This window comes from Erpetoichthys calabaricus, chromosome 4 (genome assembly GCF_900747795.2).
Source record: "Erpetoichthys calabaricus chromosome 4, fErpCal1.3, whole genome shotgun sequence".
NCBI lineage: Eukaryota > Metazoa > Chordata > Cladistia > Polypteriformes > Polypteridae > Erpetoichthys > Erpetoichthys calabaricus.
Genome location: NC_041397.2, coordinates 199,747,171 through 199,769,863, shown reverse-complemented (window position 1 = coordinate 199,769,863; position 22,693 = coordinate 199,747,171). Strand labels below are relative to the sequence as shown.

Here is a 22,693-nt window from a genome sequence, read left to right as displayed (position 1 = left end):
CACTGAATGTTTTTAAGCATTACATCTGTGAGCACACAAATGCACACGTGTCTCATACACACACGCACACACACACAAATGTGCCCAAGAGCAGGGGTCTGTTTTTTTAGACAATCATTATGTTTACTTGTTTATTACACTCCTGTCCAACAGTAGAGGGCCATCAATCACAGCTTGCCATAAAAACATTTACAACTGGACAGGTTTGGATCGTGGTGGTTACAATATTCTGGTACTATTGCTACTGCACACCAAGAAAACCTGGACACATACTGTACATTGTCTGTTTGTACATGCAGATAGATTAATAGGGGCTGACACATTGGTTTTGCAGGACATGTAACTTATTGTAAGTTTCTTTTGGCAATAATGGTTGAAGGAAAGTTCTCACCTGGGCTGTGAAATACCTGGAAGACCCAGCCGAACAACACCATATTATGACTGGGTGATGTTTTAACAGGCTACCATGGCACCTATCTCAGTGGAACTGGTTCCTTCTATGGAATGCTAATATCAGAAATCAATAACTTTAAGTGGTGGAATCCCATTTACAGCATCCCCCTGTCAAAGACTATATATCTTCAGTGATGAGTTCCACTTGTATCTTGGGGCAGAGGACCATCTGATTCACTCTAGGAGACAACACAACCAACAATGGAGGCCACATTTTTAAAAGGCAGGTTTCATGGTATGGATTTCTATCATCTTTGATGTTAAACAAGGGGAGTCTAACCATACCAATTACATAAAGAAGATATGTTCACCCATGGAACAATTTTTTTCTCTGCCAGCTTCCATTTGGTAGTTGGGCAATACCTGTCCCCATTTTGTGAAATGTCTACATGACATCAGTACCACTACCTGTTGTGTCAGATATACTGGTTCACCACCTACAAAGATGGAGTAACTGGGCAGTGCACTTAGTTTAAAACACCATTTGACAGTTGTTTGACAGAGGAATAGAGAAAGGGTGAATTTTTTTTCATTTTCCTGTCTATCTATCTATCTATCTATCTATCTGTCTATCTATCTATCTATCTATCTATCTATCTATCTATCTATCTATCTATCTATCTATCTATCTATCTATCTATCTATCTATCTATCTATCTATCTATCTATCTATCTATCTATCTATCTAACCTGAGATGTTAGCACTCTGGAGATGAAACTGAAGACTGTGCTGTTCTGCCTAAGATTATTACTGTGCTAGCTCCATATCTCTTAGTAGAAGTAGAAAAAAGAAACTAAACCATTCTGCTCTGACTGGTTTTGACAAATTTTATTACCTTTATCCATCTCTACAATTTGTTTTTCACAAGGTAAAGTATCAGTGAGCAATTCAACAGTGTTGTTCCTGTTTTGATGAAATACTGGAGTAATTTCCTGTCATTTTCTGTTAAAGTGCATTATTGGGGAGGTGTTCTACTTTTTGCATTATGAAAGCCCACTACCTTGCTAGCTGGTTCAAGGGAAGAGTGCTCTACTTGGACAAGACTTGGTATGTCTTTTTAACCTTGATTTGTAAGGTAACAATACTTAAGGATCTCCCATCTCCCAAAATATATTAACAATACTTAAGGATCACCCATCTCCCAATATATTATTACTGTGCTGGCAAAGCAACCATTTGCTCTGTATGCTAGTATATTTTCAACAGTTCATTTCTATGTGTTTTGTTCTTTGTTACCATTTGCTTGATGTATTAATGTGTATTATGTGAGTGAAAATAGCTGAGATTCAACATGTTCAGCGATATTTTTCTGCTTATACAATGGTGAAGTGGTAAACACGTTGAATATTTGAGCCTGAATCCTGGATTTGAATCCTTTGTCTGCAGTTTCAGTTTTTATAGGGACCAGAAGATGAAACAGTAGACAAAATAATGGTCCAGAGTTTGTAAGAGGAGTAACAAGAAAACCAAGTAACATATCTAAAACATTAAAATTGTAGATGAGAAACTGAATGAAAAGAACACTGACGCAAAAATGTGCATTGAGAAGCACAGATGCAAAATCTTGGATGAATAGAAAGTACATGGTTCTGACCTTTATACCATTGTGAAAGGAAAGTAAAAAAAGGAAAAGAAAACAAATGTGATGTTTTATTTTGTTTTTAAAGAAAGAAAGAATTTTAAACTATTTTAAAAAATGACTTTTTTTTTAAAGGAACATACCTGAAGATCTTAAACTTGTGTTTTCCATTAGTTGTAATGCTGGTGAGGTTAATATTGCTCTATGGGTTTTACTATAGGGCTTTTACTTTTGCTTGTTTATTCTGCTAGATGACCCACATACTGTACATATCAAATGTTTTGCTTTTCTGGCATTCAACCTGCATAAGCATCAATATTTGTGATGGCGAGATACAACCTGATTGCTGACAATGTGTAGACACTCTTTCCTGGCAGACAATATTTTTGAAGCAGCAAAACATTTAAGTGAAATACATGTATTTAAAAATCCCCAAACCATACTCACACCGCAAAGTCTTTTTCATTGACAGAAGGATACTAAGATAAGAATGGTGAACAAAGCTGGCAAAAACATGGCACAAGTGTACTAAACTAGAACAGAGAGTCTTTCATCAGAAAAACAAATGTGCCATCTAATAGGAAAATATTTACTGGTAAAAGGTTGATCTTTGATGGCTCATGAGACTTAAGAGAAATAGCTTTAGACAAAAAGACAACATGAAATACAGCTGAAGTAATAGGAGTCAAAATTGAGAATTTGGTTTGAAAAGCATGTTATATTTTGTAAGCTCTCTTTTCAGCTTTAATCTCTTTCAAAATGTCATATTTTTTACTTGTGATTTGACTGATGCCTTTTCCCAAAGTGACTGACAACATTTGAGATACAATTTGTTACATTTCTATTGTTTTTCCAATTGCAGCACAGGCAGATGAAGTGACTTGCTCATTGCCACATGGTGTCAGTAGTGGGATTTAAACCCACAACTTCAGGGGTTGAAGTTCAGAGTCTTAACCATTATGCCCCACTGCCTGCCTTTCCTTCTAGAATGAGTATGATGTAATTGGAGCACAGCAATATAAGTTGGCACAACATAATAGTATTATTCTGAAGCAAGGACTACAGTTTTGTAAGCATAGTAAAGTGTTTTATTAGAACAAAAAACTGTCCATACATTTCACCATATACTGCTGAGAATGCAATGCAAAGACATTCAATTGCTAAAAAGTGTAAAGACACTATTGAAACAAAAGAAAATGTCTCCATTTTATTTCTTTCTGATCTCATTATTATCTAGGAGAAACCAAAAAGATATTAAAGAGATCATTTATTGATTTTTCATTCCTATGGTATACCAAAAGACTAGTGGCCTCATCTATAAACGGTGAATACACACAAAAATGTTGCATATGCCCATCCCATTTCTACACTCACTTTGAGATGAATAAAAATTAAACTTTGCATAAAACACATTTTCATGGCAGCCTCAGACCTTGCGTACGCATGTTTCTATTCAGTTTTGTAAATGGATGACACCCAGTGTCAAAGCAGTGTTACTGTTTCTGTGTGGTTTCTCTTTCTTTTGCATATGTGCACCTGTAATGCTGGCTTTATCAAATACATCAAAATTAATTGGATATCATTTACAAATTTAATTCACTTAATTATAATCATTCTGTAACAATATAATGGTGCACGGAATGCCCAAACTAATCCAACTACCATGGCTGTTTTAGTGTTGTTAGAAGACATCACAAAATGAAGAATTAGATGTGAGTGTGTATTTACAGATCATACTGACTTCTTGTCCCATGATGATGATTGGCTTCTAAGATTCTTTAGATTTCCAAGAGCCTCTTGGAGCTGTGTGCTGATAGAATACTAGAATGTATACTAGATATGATTTTTTATTAGGAAATGCATTCATATATGTATATTGCATTTAACGGATAAATTGTTAACTTCATTTAAATAATGTATACTGTTAATAATTAAACATGTGGGGGCGTGGTGGCATGGTGGAAGTGCTGCTGCATTGCTATAACAGGGTCATATCCTGTGTGTTCCCTGCCAGGAGTTTGTATGTTTTTTCTGGTGGGTTTCATCCATTTGCATCGGGTTCCTTCCAACAGTCTGCAACTTAGGGGATGTGGTGATGCTAAATTGATGCTACTAGTGTATATGTATGCTTATATTCACCCTACGATGAGCTGACGCCCCGTCCAGGGATTGTTCCTGCCTTGGATTTGATGCTTGCTGGGACTGGTGCAACCCTGGATGGATGGAATAATTAAACATGTATAACAAAGATTTTTCAATATTCCTTAAGAGTTTTAAAGAATCAGCATTCTAAGCTTACAGCTGGTTTTAGGTTTATTTCTGACACGATTCTGTGGCGACTAGTTATGTGCAGAAAGAAAACGGAAGGACAGTAACTGAGGCTTGGTACATTTGATAGAGACAGTACTGCTGTAATAAATTATTCCATCCAGGGTGACCCCTGTCACAGCAAGCATCGTGCGTGATGCAGGAACAATCCCATTGATGTGGTGCCAGCTCATTGCCATCACTGCAACACAGTGCCCCCGCATGTTTAATACATGATTTAATGCCTTTCATCACGAAAGTGATATCCAGAATACATGTTAGTAATCTAAAATGTTCAGAGAGCTGTAATATCATGAATGTAATATATTCTGTGTGGTGATCACTGCCTGTGTGCTCCTGTCAACATAAGAGAAAACCCATTTAAGAAGCACGAAGAATACAAAGCATTTAATGTTACTTTAGTTACGTTGAGGTTTGAGAAACTCTAGTAAATTAAACAGGTATTTTAAGATGAAGTTTACAACGTTCTACTATAACGACAAAATAAACTATGAGATTAAAGTTGAAATTTCGAGATTAAAGTCAACATTTCAGCTTTAATCTTGACGCTGACCTTTTATTTCAGACGGTTGGCTGCAACTCACCTTTTCACATCGACTTTGATATCTGCTCAATTCTTTTTTTATTTCAAACACTGTGTGACTTTCTGAACTTGACCTTGTAAGTGCCTCCACCTCACTGTACCACTCCATAAATTTCCTTTTGTTGCTTATACCACTACATAAGCCACCAAATAGTATGTTTATCCTTGCCTACACATCATTGAGCAGGACCTTCATTTCTCATTCACTGAAATTGTTTGTTTTTACATATGCTTTTGCTATTGTCTTTTAGTGAAACACTGAACGGAAGGAGCTATTTATATTGATTTGCATATTCAAATAGGTGGAATTCTGAGAGGAGTCAGCACATTGTGCATTAAAATTCATGTTGATTGGGATTTATAAAGGGAAAGTGCATACAATTTTACTTATGCACAGTTTTATGCATCTGAATTTTTTTGTGTGTACGCACATTTCTAGTTTTGCCAGTACGCCTTGTTTTAGTATGAATTCTGTGGAAGGCGTTATACATGAGGCCTCTGATGTACAATGAAAGGGTTTTTAGGAATGGACATCAAGTGATTTTCAAAAAAGAGAGAGGGATTTTGTAAGTAACCTTAAAAAAATAAAAGAACAGTTTTAAAATAAGATTTGTCACCACCTAAAAAATCAAAAGGTTTTGGAAGATATATGTAAGCATGGAATGAAATATTGTATGCATGCAATATAGGGGGTCCTTCCTTTATAATCACTTCTTTAAAGTTCCCAAAATTATGCTGACCCCTATTATTGAAAATAAGGAAAACAAACAGGGCGTTCCCATTTTTCAGGGCAGCAGTTATTTGTGCAGCACAGTCTATCAAAAAGGGGAACACTTTGTTCTTACAGGTCATCACCCAGAAAAGTTATAATTTGTAAATGTACAGTCCATGTAAGACTGAGAAGCAAAGGGACAGCTGGATGGCTAATAGCCAAGAAGAATGTGAGGAGAAAAGAGGAGAGTGATTAAATATGGATTATTTCAGACAGGCCTATTACTTTGATCCTGAATAGTAGGTATTAAAGCTCTGTGTAGGAATTTACCAGACCATTATAGCTGATTTATACTTGAGACAACAAGCAAAAACGTGTCTGGCAAGGAGGTGCAGTGGGTAGGACTTCAACATAAGCTGTCCAGTGGTCTGGGTTCTACTCCATGCCCAGCCAGTTTGTATGAACTTTTCACGTGTTCTCTCCCCCTTAAATTGTCAAAGATGTGGGCTGATTGTCCAGTATAGGTGAGTGTGCCCTGTGATAAACTTTAAAGGGTTAATTCTTGTGCTGAACTCTTGGAATAGGCTCTGGCATCCTGTAATGCTCTCACAGAAATAGTTGTTGCGCAAAAAAGCAAAGTCAGGTTAAAGTGAAAATTATAAGAAAAATGTGCCCATGTACAGCTGAAATTTTCATGGCCAGTGCAATATTTATTGCAGTGTAATGTTCATTAAAGGTTTCTATAATGTTTGTGCAGTAATGGTGTGTAAAGTCCCAATAAACTTCTCCTCAACTAGACAGACTGATGACTTCCTAAATCAAAAATATTCTTGAAACCACAGGCAACGAGTAAGCTGTTTTAAGTTATGTCTTTTTTTGGAAAGAAAGGTGAATCATACAGCAGGCATCACCTGACCCAAGAAACTAGCATGCTGTATAAATGTTCGAACAAACAGACACAATGACACCAACAGCCCAGAGTGGAATGAGTGAAGTGATATCTTAGCCAAGATGAAAAACAGCATTCTCCTTCTTGTGCTGAGTGCTGCACATCTGTATGCTTTCCCACTGTTGAAAGAAGAAACTGAGGCGGACGAGAATGATTGGCAAAGAGCAAAAGTAAGTTTTGGTTTACGGTTTCGACTGGGTGTTATTTGTTAGGCTTACAGACATTAAGGTTAAGCTGTAAAACCTGAAGACAAACTTTACATAACTAATCAAGCAGAATACTTCATCATAAGGAAGATATGTCTGAAAATGAAGAAGTAGCAAAAAATTAATTTGGTAATGTTTGCATGAACAGTATAATATTAGCAACTTCAAAGGGTATCTCACATTGTACATTTACTGCATCTACAACTTTATATATTTGATATGAAAAATGTAAAAAGCATGAATACCACACAATAATTGTGACTAAATTTATTAATATTCATCACCTCTCTAAAGCTGAAAAGCAAAACATGTCACAAACTTTCAAATTAGACATTTCATACAGTTGTCTTCAACTTTTTTGATTTGCTTCCAGGAATATCTTAAAAGATTTTACAATCTTCCACGTGGAATTGAAGGAACCAGAAGGTCTTCCAGTGCAATGACTGAGGCACTTAAATCCATGCAGTCATTTTTTGGGCTTAAAATAACAGGACATGTGGATGATGATACTATAAAGGTGATGAAAATGTCAAGATGTGGTGTTCCTGATGTGGCTGAGTACAATGTGTTCCCAAAAAACCTTAAATGGGAAACTACAAATGTAACATTCAGGTACTACAAAGCTTTTACAATAAAGGTTTAGGAGATATATGAAAAGAACTTCATAGATAGATAGATAGATAGATAGATAGATAGATAGATAGATAGATAGATAGATAGATAGATAGATAGATAGATAGATAGATAGATAGATAGATCTGGTTCCTGCTTTTCAACTCCTAAATTCAATTAAGTGGTTTCAGGACATGGGCTAAATCTTTCTTTGTACTTTGCTGATGCAGCACCTTGCATGAGTGAGTGTTTTGTGCTGGATGTGGTTAAGCATATTACAGCCAGATAAGCTCATTTTCAGCCAAGAGCAATGAAAGTGATTTCAGTGTTCTCTAACTCACCATGTTACAGATTCACTCCTAAATGATGCCGTGTTCATAGTTGATTGGTCTTAAGTGGAAGACTTACACACAATTAATTCATTAAATTAAATCAAAAATAAATAATGAAAAATTAAACATAAGAATTAATATTAGAACATATAAGATTGGGAGAAAATGTCAAAATTAATAGTGGACGTAGCTGAGAAGTTCATTTCAGATGAAGCTAAAATTTACTTTATCTAAAATACTTCCTATTAGACAATTGAGTCTCATATTGTTAACAATTTTCCAAACAAGAAAGTAAAATATTGATAATTTTAATAAAAATAAACATTTAAGTATATGAAGAAAGTTGAATTATACAGATTTTATCCTATAGGTCAAGACTTTATTAAAAAAATCATTGTTATTGTTACAGAATTGTAAATTATACTCCGGATATGAAATCTTCAGAAGTTGATAAAGCAATACATAATGCTCTGAGGGTCTGGAGCGAAGTAACACCTCTGGTTTTCAAAAAAATCCATGAAGGCATTGCTGACATTATGATTTCTTTTGGTGCGAAAGGTAAGAGATATTAGATTTTAGGGTGGTAATGTAGTGAAAAGCCAAGCAAAATGACACCTTTTATTGGCTAACTAAAAAGATTACAATATGCAAGCTTTCGAGGCAACTCAGGCCCCTTCTTCAGGCAAGAGGTGGTAATGTAGTAGTCATGGAAACTGTTGAGGGTAATAATTATTGATAATTTTATTCAAAGATGTTTTATTGAGATTTTGGAATTTCAGTTTTGTATAAAGTTTATTTGCCATTGAAATGTATTATAATAAAAAGCTAAATAAGAAAGACATAGAAACTGGCACAACTTGATGTCTTATTGAGTGACTAAATAAATTTTCAAATTAACATGAAAATCTTAATAGTCAGTTAGGGTGTAGCAAGAAATGTGAACCTCGGAAAACTGAACTATCTACTATTTTTTTGTAGAACATGGTGATTTTAATCCATTTGATGGTCCCAATGGTCTTCTTGCCCATGCATACCCACCTGGTAAAGGGATAGGGGGCGACACTCACTTTGATGAAGATGAAACATGGTCAGCAGATGCCAGTGGTATGTTAAGTGGGCTACTTCCTTAAGGAAAAATCAGCAAATCTGTCACTTTAGAGAATGTAATAATTATTTTGAATTTTTAATGTAGTTTAACTGATATTTACATATTTACGTAGTGCACAGACATTTACCAAGACATACTTTAATAAATGTCACATTTAGAGACATTTAGAGGGATTCTTTCTGTAGTCATTTTTTATCTGACTAGTTTTACCTTTTAAATATTTATCCCATGTATTAAAAAATTATTTTGGCTTGGATAGCATTTGCAATGGTTAAAACTGACAAAGGGCTAATTTTGTTTCTGATAAAGATTTTCAGAAAGAATTCTGTCCCACAAAATTTCTGATCCAGGTGGCACAATAGCATAGCAGTTAACACTGCTGCCTCTCTGCTTCAGAATACTAGATTCGTGTTTGAACAATTTTCATCTCTGTTTGATGTACTTACTCCTCCAATGTTCTAAAAATATTCTGGTCAAGTTTGTGACTGTGTTCTGGCCAAGAAAAATAGAAGGCAAGGTGTGTGCAAGACGATGTCTTGCTTCATGAAGAATGACTTACTGCCTGTACGCAATGTGATCTGGAAGGATTCCAGCTCTGCACAACCTTGTAATTTAATATTGTGGTTTGGAAACTAACAACATGAATGAATTAATGAGTACTTTAGAAGACGGTTCACCAAAAGTTTACTTTAACCTTGTTTAGACATTCCTTCAATTAATTACATACTCATAAGTCTTCTACCACAATGTGTTTATTGTTAGGCTACAACTTGTTTATTGTTGCTGCTCACGAGTTTGGTCATGCGCTGGGAATGGCTCACTCTCAGGACCCTGGAGCCTTGATGTATCCAGTCTACTCTTACAGCAAAGGCTTCCCGCTATCAAATGATGATATGAAGGGGATCCAGTTCCTTTATGGTAAGCAAGTGTGATTGTGAGCATAATTGTTGACATGGTGACCAAGAAGCACATATTTAAACAAATGTATAATTAATTTTTAATTAAATGTATTTTAAGGTCACGTCATATGGTCCCTGTTGTTAAAAATGTGCTCAGACTAGCTGAATATTTTAGAAGTAAAAACGGCACATAGCATTACAGATAGTTGGTATCACAAGGGCATGCAAAACAAAAGGGCATCAAAAAATACATGCCGACCAATGCAAAGAGGAAAAATGCATGCAGCAACAAATGTCCTCAACTAGTAAAGGGTCACTGTACTGTACAATTTATACAGTGCAGTAGCACTCCCTTTTGAAAATCTCTACAGAAAAAATAGAAGCATTCAGGTAGTATGGAGATGTTGTGCCTGCGTTGCTACTTTGCAGTTGGGGTTTCTTCTGAGTGGGGTTTACTTGTTTCGTTGTGTTCATGTAGGTATTCCCCTAGGACTAAACTACCTCACATACTCCAAAGACATCCCCCTATGTCAATGGGGAAATCAAAACTAGTGCAGAGTGCTCTGTCATGTGTTGCTGTCCCATGAAGAACTGTTCCCTTTTCATCCTATCCTATTGGGCTGATTTTATCAATTCAGAAGATTCATGGATGTACAGGTGGATGGTTGAAAGGACAGAAAATCAGAATCACATTTATTGGCCAAGTATGGCTGCATACAAAGAAATTGACTGTGTTTTTTTGATAACTCTCCAAGTATAGTTACATGACAGAAATACACAAAATTGATAAGTGCACAACTGAGTTAAATACAAGACATGCAATGTACATATATGAATACAAAGTGTAAGGCAGTGCAAGAAATACTGAAATAAGTATATATTAACTACATGTAAGAGTATTGGAAGATAATGGGGGGGTGGGGGTGTCTATACTGAGGAAGGACAGCCGAATTAACCATTTATAAGCCTGATGGCTTGTGCAAGGAAAACTGTTCTTATTTCATCTTGTATTGTTATCATTTAATCTTTAATGTCTGGCAGATGGGAGAAGTTAAAACAGCTTGTGAGGGATAAACTGACGATTTTCCCTGTCCATTTCATGATTCTGGAATAGCAAAGGTCCTGTAAGGTGGAAAGACTGGTGTCAATGATCTTTTCAGCAAAGCTGACCATTTGTTGTAGCCTGTTCTTGTCTTGTTTAGTTGCTGATGTGAACCACATTGTGATGGATGAGCTAAGAACAGGGTCAATGATTGCTGCATAGAACTGAATCAGCATCTCCTGTGGTAGACTGAACTCCTACAGTTGTTGCAGGAAGTACATCTGCTGGAGTCTATGTTGGTCTTTCATGTCAACTCCAGGGTGATTATACAGCCCAGAAATGTGAAGGTGTCCACAACTGACACCTTATTGTCAGGTATTGAGTATTGAGAGTGTAGGTAGTACTTGGGGGTGTCTGTTGAAATGCACTGTTATCTCCACAGTTTTGAGCATGTTTAGGTTCAGCTGCTCAGCCTCTCATCTTTATGCATTCTCATGACCATTTCTGATGAGTCCAATAATGGTTGTGTCATCTGCATATTTGGGGAGCTTGACAAAGGGGTCCTTAGAGGTGCAGTCATTAGTAGAGAGAGGAGCAGTGAGGAGAGCACACATCCCTAGGCTGTACCAATGCTGATTATACAGGAGCTAGAGGCGAGTTTTACCAGTTTAACCTGCTGTTTCCTATTTGCCTGGAAACTGGTAGTCCACCAACAGATGAAGGCAGGAACAGAAAGCTGGGTAAGTTTAGAGAGGAGGAGTTCCAGGATGATTGTGTTAAAAGCTGAGCTGAAGTCCACAAACAAAATCCTTGCATAGGTCCCTGGATTGTCAAGATATTGCAGGATGTAGCTCAGACCCACATTGACTGCATCAGCCACTGACCTGTTTGCTCAGTAGGTAAACTGAAGGGGGTCTAAAAGGGGAATTGTGATGTCCTTTCAAATGAGTTAACCAGTTTCTCAAAGTTTTTCATGACCACAGATATTAAAGCAGTAGGCCTATAATTATTCAGTCCAGTTATGCGGGATTTTGGAGAATGGTATGATTTGAAGCATAAGGCAACTTCATACAGGAATAATGTCTTGCTGAAACTCTGTGTAAAGTCAGAGGCCAGTGGATCAGCACAGATTTCCAACCTGGAGGGAGACACCATCTGGACCTGCTGCTTTCTTGCTATTTTGTCTTTTGAAGTGTCGGCACACATCCTCTTCTCAGATATTTAGTGAAGGTTGAATGGTAGAAGGTGGGGGGAGAAGGACATGATTGTTTGTATACTGGGAGAGCAGGAGCCCAGTATGTGGGGTGTGACCTTCGGTTTACCAAACCAGCAGTGAAAACTTATTCACATCGTAAGCCAATTGATTGTTCTTAGCAATGTGCAAGGATGGGCTCCGGTAGTTGCTCATGTCTTGCAGACCTCTCTACATTGATGCAGGAACACTTATTTTTCAGCTTTTCAGAGTGCATAAGTGCACATTAGATACAGATAGGCTGTATGAAGGGCCTGCATTACTCAGCCTCTGACTCTGCAAGTAGACCTCTGATGAGTTATAAAACCCTACATAGCTCTGCTGTAATTTGATGGATGAGGAAGACAACACGGCTATTAGGGATTTAAAGCTCAGAGACAGAGGTACACATTACTGGCACCATAGGAGGGGCTACACAGACAAGTGGGATGCAGCCCGAGGCTGTGTACTTTACTTAGTCTAAGTAAAAGCCAGGTATTTTGCTTTTTAAAAGAGTTATCTGTTGATCAGCAGAAGAATATTGAGTAATCATGCTTTAGAATGAAAGGTAAGAATTTACAAACAAGAAATGGCATAGTAGAACTTCTGTTTTAATGAAGTAACAGCTATATATTGCATGTGAATAACAGAACATTGGCTAATGCAGCTGTCTCACAGTTTCAGGAAACTGAGCTTAAATCCTAGCTTGGTCAATCTCTATTGCACATTTATTCCTGTACCATGTCTCATGTTAACTAAACTGGTCTTATATGAGTGTGTGAATGTTCTTACTGTTTACTGGTGCTCCATCGAGGGCCTTGTACTCATTCCAAACATTTTGACTACAACAAGTTGGATTAAATCGATACCATAAACAAATAGATGTATGGCATGAATGTATTCATGCTTGTTCCTGTTACAGGCTCTGAAACATTGTAATAGAAAGTGGATGCTGTTAGAAAGTGAGTGTTGTTGTTGTAATAATAATAATAATAATAATAATAATAATAATAATAATATCTGAATATTGTCTGTAGAATCCCTTAGTAAAGCTGAATTAGAATAAGTTACTTCAGAAAATAAATAAATGGATTAATGGGTACGTGTCCAATGCTCCATCAATGTGAGACAAACAACAATCACGTTTTTTGAAAATTTGCCTTACCTCAGTTTCAGTCCTGTGAGTCACCATGTTTTGTGCATATCAAAGTTTTTTCTCTGTAATTCCTAAACTTTTTTTTCCTTTCTTCTGAGAGTTATACATAACCCTTGAAACTAACTGATTCTTCTCCCTCCAGGGCAGACCTTGACTTGAGCGGAAACATGCTGTAATTCTGTATTCATTATATTTAGAAGTCATTAATTTTGGTCGTATTACAGAAAATGTACAATTGCTTTAATGTATTTGCTTATGTTGTTGTGGATGAAGTAAAAGTACTGCAAGACCCAGAAATAAATGTTGGGGCGCCAACCCGGTTGTCCTTGTTTAATCCAACAAACGAAAACAAGAGAAAAGTGGCTGTTAGGAACATAAGGGTGACAAAAATGAAAAGAAAAGCTTTGAGGCTTGGAATTCAGCTGTTTTATAGATCACCCGATAGGAACTCTGTCCTGCGGTACGTTCTGTTCCACCAAGAATGCCTCCTTTTGGTGGCTGCAGGATTTATAGGTGGGAGACCGGAAAGGCTGGATCCAGTTGCCCTCTCTGGGCATCTTCTCGGTGCTTCACAGGAAATAGAAGAGGAAAAGGTTAGTGCCAGTGCCCCCTCTTGACCAGGGGTGGTAGCACATACATCTAATGAGCCCAGATAGTGGTTCATAGACGTGCATGTGTGACACTGTATAATTCTTCACAGCCCCCCCCATCCTCTGCTGGATTAGGCAGGTTTAGGATAGACATATGTTTTCACAGTTTTCTTGACTTCACAAAGTAACAGTTCTATATATTTAAAAAAAAAATCTTTAAAAGGTATAAAAATGTAAATGTGAAAAAACAAATGGAGCACTTTGCAGAAACTGAGTATATTATGACTAAAGATTGAAGGAGTGAATAAAATGTGTAATAAATATTTTCAACTGTAAACTAAACCAACCGAATCTTCAGGCAGCAGAGGAGATTCTATGACTGCCATTTAGAAAGGAAACCAACAGACCTTGATAGGTTTTTCCTATACATTCCAGGTCATTAATAATGGTAAGGTAATCATTTTAAGAGCACTTTTGTTTAACTACGACTTTCCCTTTTGTTACCTTCAGGCTCTAATCCATTCCATCCTAAAGTAAACCCTCGACCTGAAGCTCCAGATAAGTGTGATGCATACTTGTCTTTTGATGCTGTCACAAAACTTAGAGGTGAAACAATCATCTTCAAGGACAGGTACGTAAATGACTATGTCATGAATTCTTCATTCCAGTTATGTATCTTTTTATTTTTTTTTCAAGTCTAAATTAAACAAAAATGGTAGCAAAGTGTTTGGTACTGGTGGATCTCATCACAAGTAACCTCAACAACAACAACAAAGACATTAATTAAGGCACATTTTCATGCATGAAAGTAACTCAAAAGTGCTTTACAATAATAATACCTAAACAAATGAAAGTTAAAACAAAAAAAAGAGTTATTTATATCATTAGAGATTCATAAATGTCTGTCTTAATAACAAATTATGGTTAGATGGCCAGGGAGGACAGGAAAATAAAAACTCCTGTTTGTGGGATGTTAGAGAAAATAAACCTGCGGGTGAGTTAACTGGAAACTTAACATGTGTTTCTGTGTGACTGTGTGGGTACTTCATGCTCATTCTGCATCTTTATGGGTTTTCTTTAGGTGTTCTTGTCTTTCCCAAAAACATATATCTTAATTGGCAATTCTAATTTGATCCAATAGGGATGACTGGTTTTGTGTGTGCATTCCTTAGTTAGTTAAAAGCTATGGCTTCAATGTTCTTAAAGGCATGGATGAAACTGATCTGGAGAATTCTTTCAGCTAAATAATAAGATATGAACTAGAGGACAATAGTGGAAATTAATGGGAAGTGCATTTAATTCCATAAAGGAGCACTTTTTTATCCAAAGGTTCTTGTCAATGGAGTTGAAACACAGGCACAGATATCTTTTACATATGTTGGTATGATATGGTATATACTGGCACAATTTAGTTATTAGCTAATTAAACAAGCCTGATAGGGTGAATGGTCTCCTTGTGTTTGTCACACTTCTTCTGTTCTTATATATTTAATTAGATGTGCTGCCTAAGAGGGTTTAAAATCTAATTAATTAATGTAGATGTTAGCATTAACATTTACAGTGCTCTATCTGTATTTTGTAATGCATGTAGTAATAAAATGTCTTGGATTTGTCATTCCAACAGATGGTGCATCACAAACATTTATAGTAATAAAATACATTACTACAAATGTTTGTGATGCTCTATTAGTTGGAATGACAAATGCAATGCCTTTTATTACTACAAATGTTTGTGATGCACCGTCAGTTGGAATGAAAGAGATATAGCAACCAGATGGACACACAGACATTTGTCCTTTTGTTAAGGCAGATGATGACAAAAATGGAGTGGAAAAAAAGTTTGAAGCACAAACATAATAACAGTTTTCTAAAGAGTCTCTAAATTATCAATACATAAGCCAATAATAGCTTTATATAGGGTCTTTATATCATCAATACATGAGCCATTACAATAATGTACCATTCTTGTTCTCTTTTTGTGCATATTAGATTTTATTGGCGTCTTCATCCACAGCTTACTAATGCAGAACAGACATTAATCAAATCAACCTGGCCAGTACTACCCAATAAGATTGATGCAGCCTATGAATCTCCAGAAAAAGATCTGGTCTTTATTTTTAGAGGTACGTATCTAAGCACGATGATAATAATCATCATAAAAATTACATCAAGTATACATCCTAGTATTCTAACAGCACATAGCGCCAGAGAGGATAGCGCTTGGAAATCTAAATCAACTTAGATGCCAGTCATCATCATCTGTAAATAAGCATTCTGTTCTATTGGATTGAATTGAATTCTTTTATTGTCATTGTATGGTAAATGACATTCAATATGCAAATCCTTCATAAACTTATTTTCCTATAAAGTGATATAATAACAATAACAATAGTATGATAAAAACAATGAAAAATATATAGTATGAAAGCATAAGTACAATATACATGTACAGATATTGCATATGGTTCATAAAGTGGCTCAGGTTGTGCAATATTACAGTTGTAGTACCAGATTACAGTGAGGTGATTGTATTTATAAGTGCAAACATTTCTACCAGGAGCACTTGATGGACTGATTCAGTGTGTTTATAGCTCTTGGGATGAAACTATTTCTGAGACTCAAGGAATGGGCAGGCAAAGCTTTGAGGTGTTTGCCGGATGGCAGAAGTTCAAATAGACTGCGCGCATGGCTGAGTGGAATCCATGCAATTGTTAGTGGCTTTCTTGAGGCAGCATGTGCTATAAATGTCTTCCAGGGGTTTCTGATCAGCTGCTGTACAGCTGTGATTCCACACTCAGATACAGTGGGTTTAAATACTCTGAATGGTGCACCAAGAGTAACACCACTAAAGTAGCCATGGTATTTGTTAGGCTTTTGCGTGCATCATTATATTGCTACAGAATGATTACAATCAAGTGCCTTAAATTTATTAAACAATATGCATTTAATTTTCATATATTTGATAAATCCTGCGTCATTCATGTGAATCTGAAAAAACAGAGACCACACAGAAGCAGTAGCACTGCTTTGACGCTGGGTGCTGTCAGTTTGCAAAACAAAGCAGAAACTTGCGTACGTAAGGGGTGAGGCTGTGTAACGTGTAAAATGTGTGTAACTTTAAACCAAGTTTAGCTTTTGTACATCTCAAAGTGTGTGTGAAAACAGGTATACGCAACGTTTTTGTGCATACATGAGGCCCCAGGTTACCAGTCATCACAACATAAACTATGTCTCCAGTTCTAGTCTTCAATCACAGAAACTCCATATTACAACTGTACTTATGGTACTTGTTCATTTGCCTTATCTGGCCAGTTACATACAGTATGAGAAATACAAAATGTCTCATAGCTAAACAACATGTCAAAAAATCAGTGTCACTCACTAGCCATTAGAGCTGGCTTTGTATGATCTGTCCTGTTCCATTCAAAGTCTCTCCTTTTTTTTTTTTAGATAACAAAGAAAAAAAGTTGGTTATGTTGAGAGCAAAAAATGTCTAACTGTTTTGTGTTTGTGCAGGAATCAAAATGTGGGCAATAAATGGTTATGACCTGGTTGAAGGATACCCAAAATACATCCACAAGCTTGGGCTCCCTAAATCGGTTCGAAAAATTGATGCTGCTGTTCACATAAGGGAAACTGGAAAGACTCTGCTGTTCACAGAGGAAGACTACTGGAGGTTTGTGGAGCCTCTATACCTTACTTGATTGCATTTAAACTCATTTGGTAGAATTATTAGAACTATATAAGACAACAAGGTATCCACACACCTAACAAACTTAATGAAATGGATATCTATTTATGTTGTCAGTCAGCCTTCATTTCGGGGAAATGTTAAATTAAAGGAGATGAAATGAAAGTGTCATTTAAGAAGCTGTAATGGGTGGTTTGTTCTTAGAACACATTTTAATTTTTTCACAGGCATTTTCCATCCATCCATTTTCCAACCTGCTGAATCTGAACACAGGGTCACGGGGGTCTGCTGGAGCCAAACCCAGCCAACACAGGGCACAAGGCAGGGAACAAATCCCGGGCAGGGTGCCAACCCACCGCAGGACACACACAAACACACCCACACACCAAGCACACACTAGGGCCAATTTAGAATCGCCAATCCACCTAACCTGCATGTCTTTGGACTGTGGGAGGAAACCGGAGCGCCCGGAGGAAACCCACGCAGACACGGGGAGAACATGCAAACTCCACGCAGGGAGGACCCGGGAAGCGAACCCGGGTCTCCTAACTGCGAGGCAGCAGCGCTACCACTGTGCCACCGTGCCGCCCACAGGCATTTTGCTGTTGAAAATGTAAAGAAAAAATGTTACTAGTCATTTAACAAATTCCAACATAAGTTTTAACTATTTTTGCTATAGTCCAATTAACAAAAAAAAATGATATGTCTAATTCTGCCTCAGTGACATTTCCACCAATCAAAAAACTTCTTGAGGGCTTTTTACTGCATGCTTTAGATAGATAGATAGATAGATAGATAGATAGATAGATAGATAGATAGATAGATAGATAGATAGATAGATAGATAGATAGATAGATAGATAGATAGATAGACAGATAGTACTTTATTTGTCCCAAGGGGAAATTTAGCTTTTACAGAAGATCAAGAAATCTTCATCACCCCTGATGAACAATTCATTGCCTAAAATATTAGAGTAGATTACATTAGATCAGATTAAAGTAGATTGGATTAGGTACATTTTCTTAACTTTCTTAATCCCAAGGGAAAATTCAGATGCATCAGAAACATAAAAAAGGATGCAGACACACAGGACAAATAATACAGCCAATCAATCAATATCTAAATATATAAATGTATATTTTGCATAAATTTCAAAATGAACGTAAAGAGTACTTAAAGTACTAAATGATAGTGTGTCTAATTTGAGAAGATTTGCAGCACTATTCATAATGGCTATCAGTTTAGTTTGCATTTCCTACTCCACTATTTTCTCCAGCACCACATTAAAGGAGCAAAATTGAATAAAACAAAGTCCACTCTGCCATTTCAAATATAGTTCCTCTATGTTACCAGAACAATCCAGTCTGTTATTGTTGTGGACCCCCCACTAAAGACTTGTAGTTGTGCACCACCTCCAAATCCACCCACTGACTAGTGACCAAGTTTACAGGCTCTTTAGTGCGGTGAAAGTCAGTTACCAGTCCCTTGGTGTTGCTCATGTTAAACTGCAGACAATTGGCCTTGTAACAAGAAACAAACATTTCATAAGATAAGCATTTTTACTTCATTTGGAGTACTACGGTGTTGTACCATGTTAGCCATTATGAATGTAGTGAGAAGTCAAGCAAAATGACACATTTTATTGGCTAACTAAAAAGATTGCAATATGCAAGCTTTGGAGGCAACTCAGGCCCCTTGGTTTAAATATAGACAAGAGTTGTATGCCCAGGTATGAGGATTGTTTGCATCTCTCGGACTGACACAGACAACCTGTCTATAGACCCACATTGTATTGAAAAACTCATCAGAAGACTTTGTTGGACAGCTATCTTATCCAAAGATCTTGACCATACATTGTTCTCCTCTCTTGCTAAATGAATCTTAGCCTGAAGGGGCCTATTAATTTTTTACATTTAAGATGTGTCACTTAAAGGTTTTCCAATGTTGTATCTGTCCTAGTGTCTATATAAACACAGGGAATTTCAGTTTCTGTATTACATCTTGCCTGAAGAAGGGGTCTAAGGTGCCTCAAAAGCTTGCATATTGTAATCTTTTTAGTTAGGTGTCATTTTGCTTGACTTCTCACTACGTCATTGGAAAAGTGTATTGGCTTATATTTCACAATGGTGCTAAGAGACAAAAATATACATTACTGCCATCTACTGGAAAGCATAGAGTCAAACTCAGTTGTATACATGTTCACAAAATTCTGTCCAGTTTTTTCATTCTTTGACTGATGAAAGCTGCTAACAATTTAAAATCTAACCTCTAGTTTTCAGTATCAAGAATTTACTATCTAACACCTACTATAGATGTGTATAAATCAGAGTACATTTTTAGAGAGAAAAAAAATTAGTAAGTTAAGCACAGCTTCCTATTGTAAATAGTGTGAATATCAGGTCAGTAATTTTAAAACATTAAACTAGAGGTTGGGAGCATGCGCTAATAGTGCGTTGCCATGAATTTAAGTAAGATGACTAGCTTTGAAAAAGACATGAATTCTGACATAACACATTAAAGAAGTAATTGTCATATTGCTTATATTTTTAGTTATGATGAAAACAGTCACACTATGGATAAAGATTCCCCTCGATCAATTGAAGATGATTTTCCTGGAATTGGAGAAGAAATTGATGCTGCCTTCCAAGAGAATGGTATGGCTATTAGTGGGCTTTGATGACATTGACAGTCAAAATAAATTAAATATTGCATAGGAACTGGTTGTCTGTCTGACTATTTAAAAGAAGAATTTACCAATATGAGTGATCAAGTAAATGGATGTAATGAGTGATCAAGTAAATGGATGTATGTACAATATGTAATAATGTAAACAATTAATTACATCAAATGTATGTTTTAAGTAAAGTTTCTAATTTTACATAACCCATATTCCATTCATAAGGAATTCGTTTAAAATGATACACTTTAAAGCAAATCATCAGTTTAACAAATGAGAGAGTGGAGTTGGAACTTAACACTTGATGTCTCAGATTGTCAGAAGCTCTACTTTTGGTAGAGATAGATCGAGGTGTGAAAGCCTTTGGTAGATGCCCGTCATCTGGACCGTTTTCATCTTTTGAAAGTGGCATGTCAGTTTACTCCGCATAGTGTGAGTCTTTCACTATGCATGACTTGTGCTGGAAAAATTTCAGAGAAGAGCAACTGGGCTGATTCCTGGACAGAAGAGTAGTAGTTATGAGGAAAAATGACAAGCGTTCAACCTTTTAATTTTAAGCAAATGGAGATTAAGATGTAACATGAGTGAAGTGTTTATAGGAATTAGTTCAGTGGATCCAAACAAACAAGTTCAACAAGAACAAGGGGACACAGTTGGAAACTTGTTATGGGTGAATTTCGCACAAACATTAGGCGGTTTTTCTAAGAACAGTGAATCATAGACACATGGAATAAGCTACCAAGTAGTGTGGTAGACAGTAGGATCTTAGGACAAATCAAAAGTCAACCTGATGTTATTTTAGGGAATGGCCTGTTCTTGTCCACATGTTCAAACTGTAGTATAGGTTCTTTCCCTCCTGACCCATTTTCATTGAGAATGTGATTTTCAGTATATGGTGAATTGTTTGATCTTTATCGATTCCACAAAATCTATTGCTCTTTGGAGTCTACTTCAACTGAAGAAACTGCCAAACACCCACTAAATATACCCTTTCAAAACATATAAAATTCATTTCAAGAGTATCTTTACGAGGATAACATTTTAGATGTCCAATTGATGAGTCAAGACAGCACCAGAAACTATGAACATTCCTAGTGTGAAAGCACTGCAGAGACCTCTCTGTATTGAAAGTACTAAATACAAATACAAACCCACAGCAATGTGTGCTAATGTTGCTGTTAGCAGATTCTAAAATTTGTTTTGAATTTTACAATGAAACTCATCATTTTTTGTTTTACTCTTCCTCCAGGTTACCTGTACTTGTACAAAGGTCCGATACAATTTGAATACAACTATGCGGCCAGGAGAGTTCTCCGGATTTTAAGAGCAAACAACCTGTTTAATTGTTAAAATTTATTTTTAGAAGGAAACCCAGTAGAAGCCCACTCTAAGCCCTTTCGCAAAGGTGGTTGAGTGTAACATGCAGCAAGACTACAGTACTACTTGATATAAATGACAGTTTTTACAAAAGGAAAACATGCATAGTATACTCATGTTATAAAATATTTCAGAGTGGGTGAGAATTATTTTTGTGGTTGAAAAATACTATAGTCAAATGTCATATGTATTGTACTACCAATTTGTTTAAAGTTGAAACCAGTGTATATATTTTATTATTTTGAAAATTAAACTGATAGTAATGAGGTGTATATTAATAAACTATTAGTTTTTTGTCACACTTTCGCATTTTTTTCAATGTTGTTTATTTTTGAATGAATTCCAGTGTAAAAGAACTTATTGATTATAGTGTCAAATAAAACATATTCAACAGAATGAAATATGCTATGAATATTTACAGTGATGGAAAAATACAATGAAATTCATGAAATGGATTGTATCAGGTTCTGTCCATTAAGACAGTTTCTGAACTCACTTTTCTTATTACTAAGTCATGGCACATCAGCAGCGTCACCTAAAACAGGGGTTCTTAACCTTTTGATGACCCCAGACCCCCAATGGATTGTCCAATATGGTCCCATAGCCCCTTTACTTGACTGTTGAAATAATCATCACCATTCCTTATATTAGTTGCCAGTATGATTTCCAAATATGTCAACAGCTTGAATTTACTGTACTTTAGATATGGATAGCTAGGAAGAGAACATGAAATAAAATCATAAGCATTGATAACTTTATCATATTCATTTACAAAAAGCAAAATTAAAAAATGACAAATGACAAATATACAAACAGCTACAACTATTTTACAATATAACTTTGATTCACCTATTTCAGATTATAAACCAATAATTTTACTTCTTACAGTTGAGTATTACACAAAATAAGGAAACAAACTTAAATGTGCAAATTTTTTCAATATCTCGACCACATAACACAGACTTTCACTAATCTAGTGAGATATTTGCTGTTATTTTTGTGCAATCAAAGCATGGAATCGGGGTACAGTTACGGACATAGCTACTCACATGTCATCTAACACATCAAGTCGATTTCTCCACTTTGACTTCAGATTTAATAATGCAGAGAATCCTGTTTCACAGAGATACGTAGTTGTGAAGGGAACCAAAACATTCATTGCCCTCA

At 36.2% G+C, this 22,693-nt stretch overlaps 1 protein-coding gene across 1 annotated transcript; it reads left to right on the top strand.

Annotated features, from left to right (window-relative positions):
• The first annotated feature begins 6,613 nt into the window (after nucleotides 1–6,613).
• On the top strand, nucleotides 6,614–21,827 carry LOC114650498 (collagenase 3-like). Its single transcript, XM_028800162.2, has 10 exons — nucleotides 6,614–6,775; nucleotides 7,185–7,423; nucleotides 8,165–8,313; nucleotides 8,734–8,859; nucleotides 9,626–9,781; nucleotides 14,292–14,412; nucleotides 15,771–15,904; nucleotides 17,298–17,457; nucleotides 20,023–20,126; nucleotides 21,399–21,827. Exons 1-10 carry the CDS (start codon nucleotides 6,668–6,670, stop codon nucleotides 21,497–21,499), a joined length of 1,398 nt encoding a protein of 465 aa, XP_028655995.2. The 5' UTR covers nucleotides 6,614–6,667; the 3' UTR covers nucleotides 21,500–21,827.
• Nucleotides 21,828–22,693: the final 866 nt, after the last annotated feature.

Excerpts from the sequence above, each read along its gene's own strand:
- LOC114650498 (XM_028800162.2), top strand. The coding sequence starts at position 6,668 with ATGAAAAACAGCATTCTCCTTCTTGTGCTGAGTGCTGCACATCTGTAT. Across the intron at positions 9,782-14,291 it reads GGGGATCCAGTTCCTTTATG|GCTCTAATCCATTCCATCCT; the intron begins GTAAGCAAGTGT and ends TGTTACCTTCAG. Across the intron at positions 14,413-15,770 it reads ACAATCATCTTCAAGGACAG|ATTTTATTGGCGTCTTCATC; the intron begins GTACGTAAATGA and ends TGTGCATATTAG.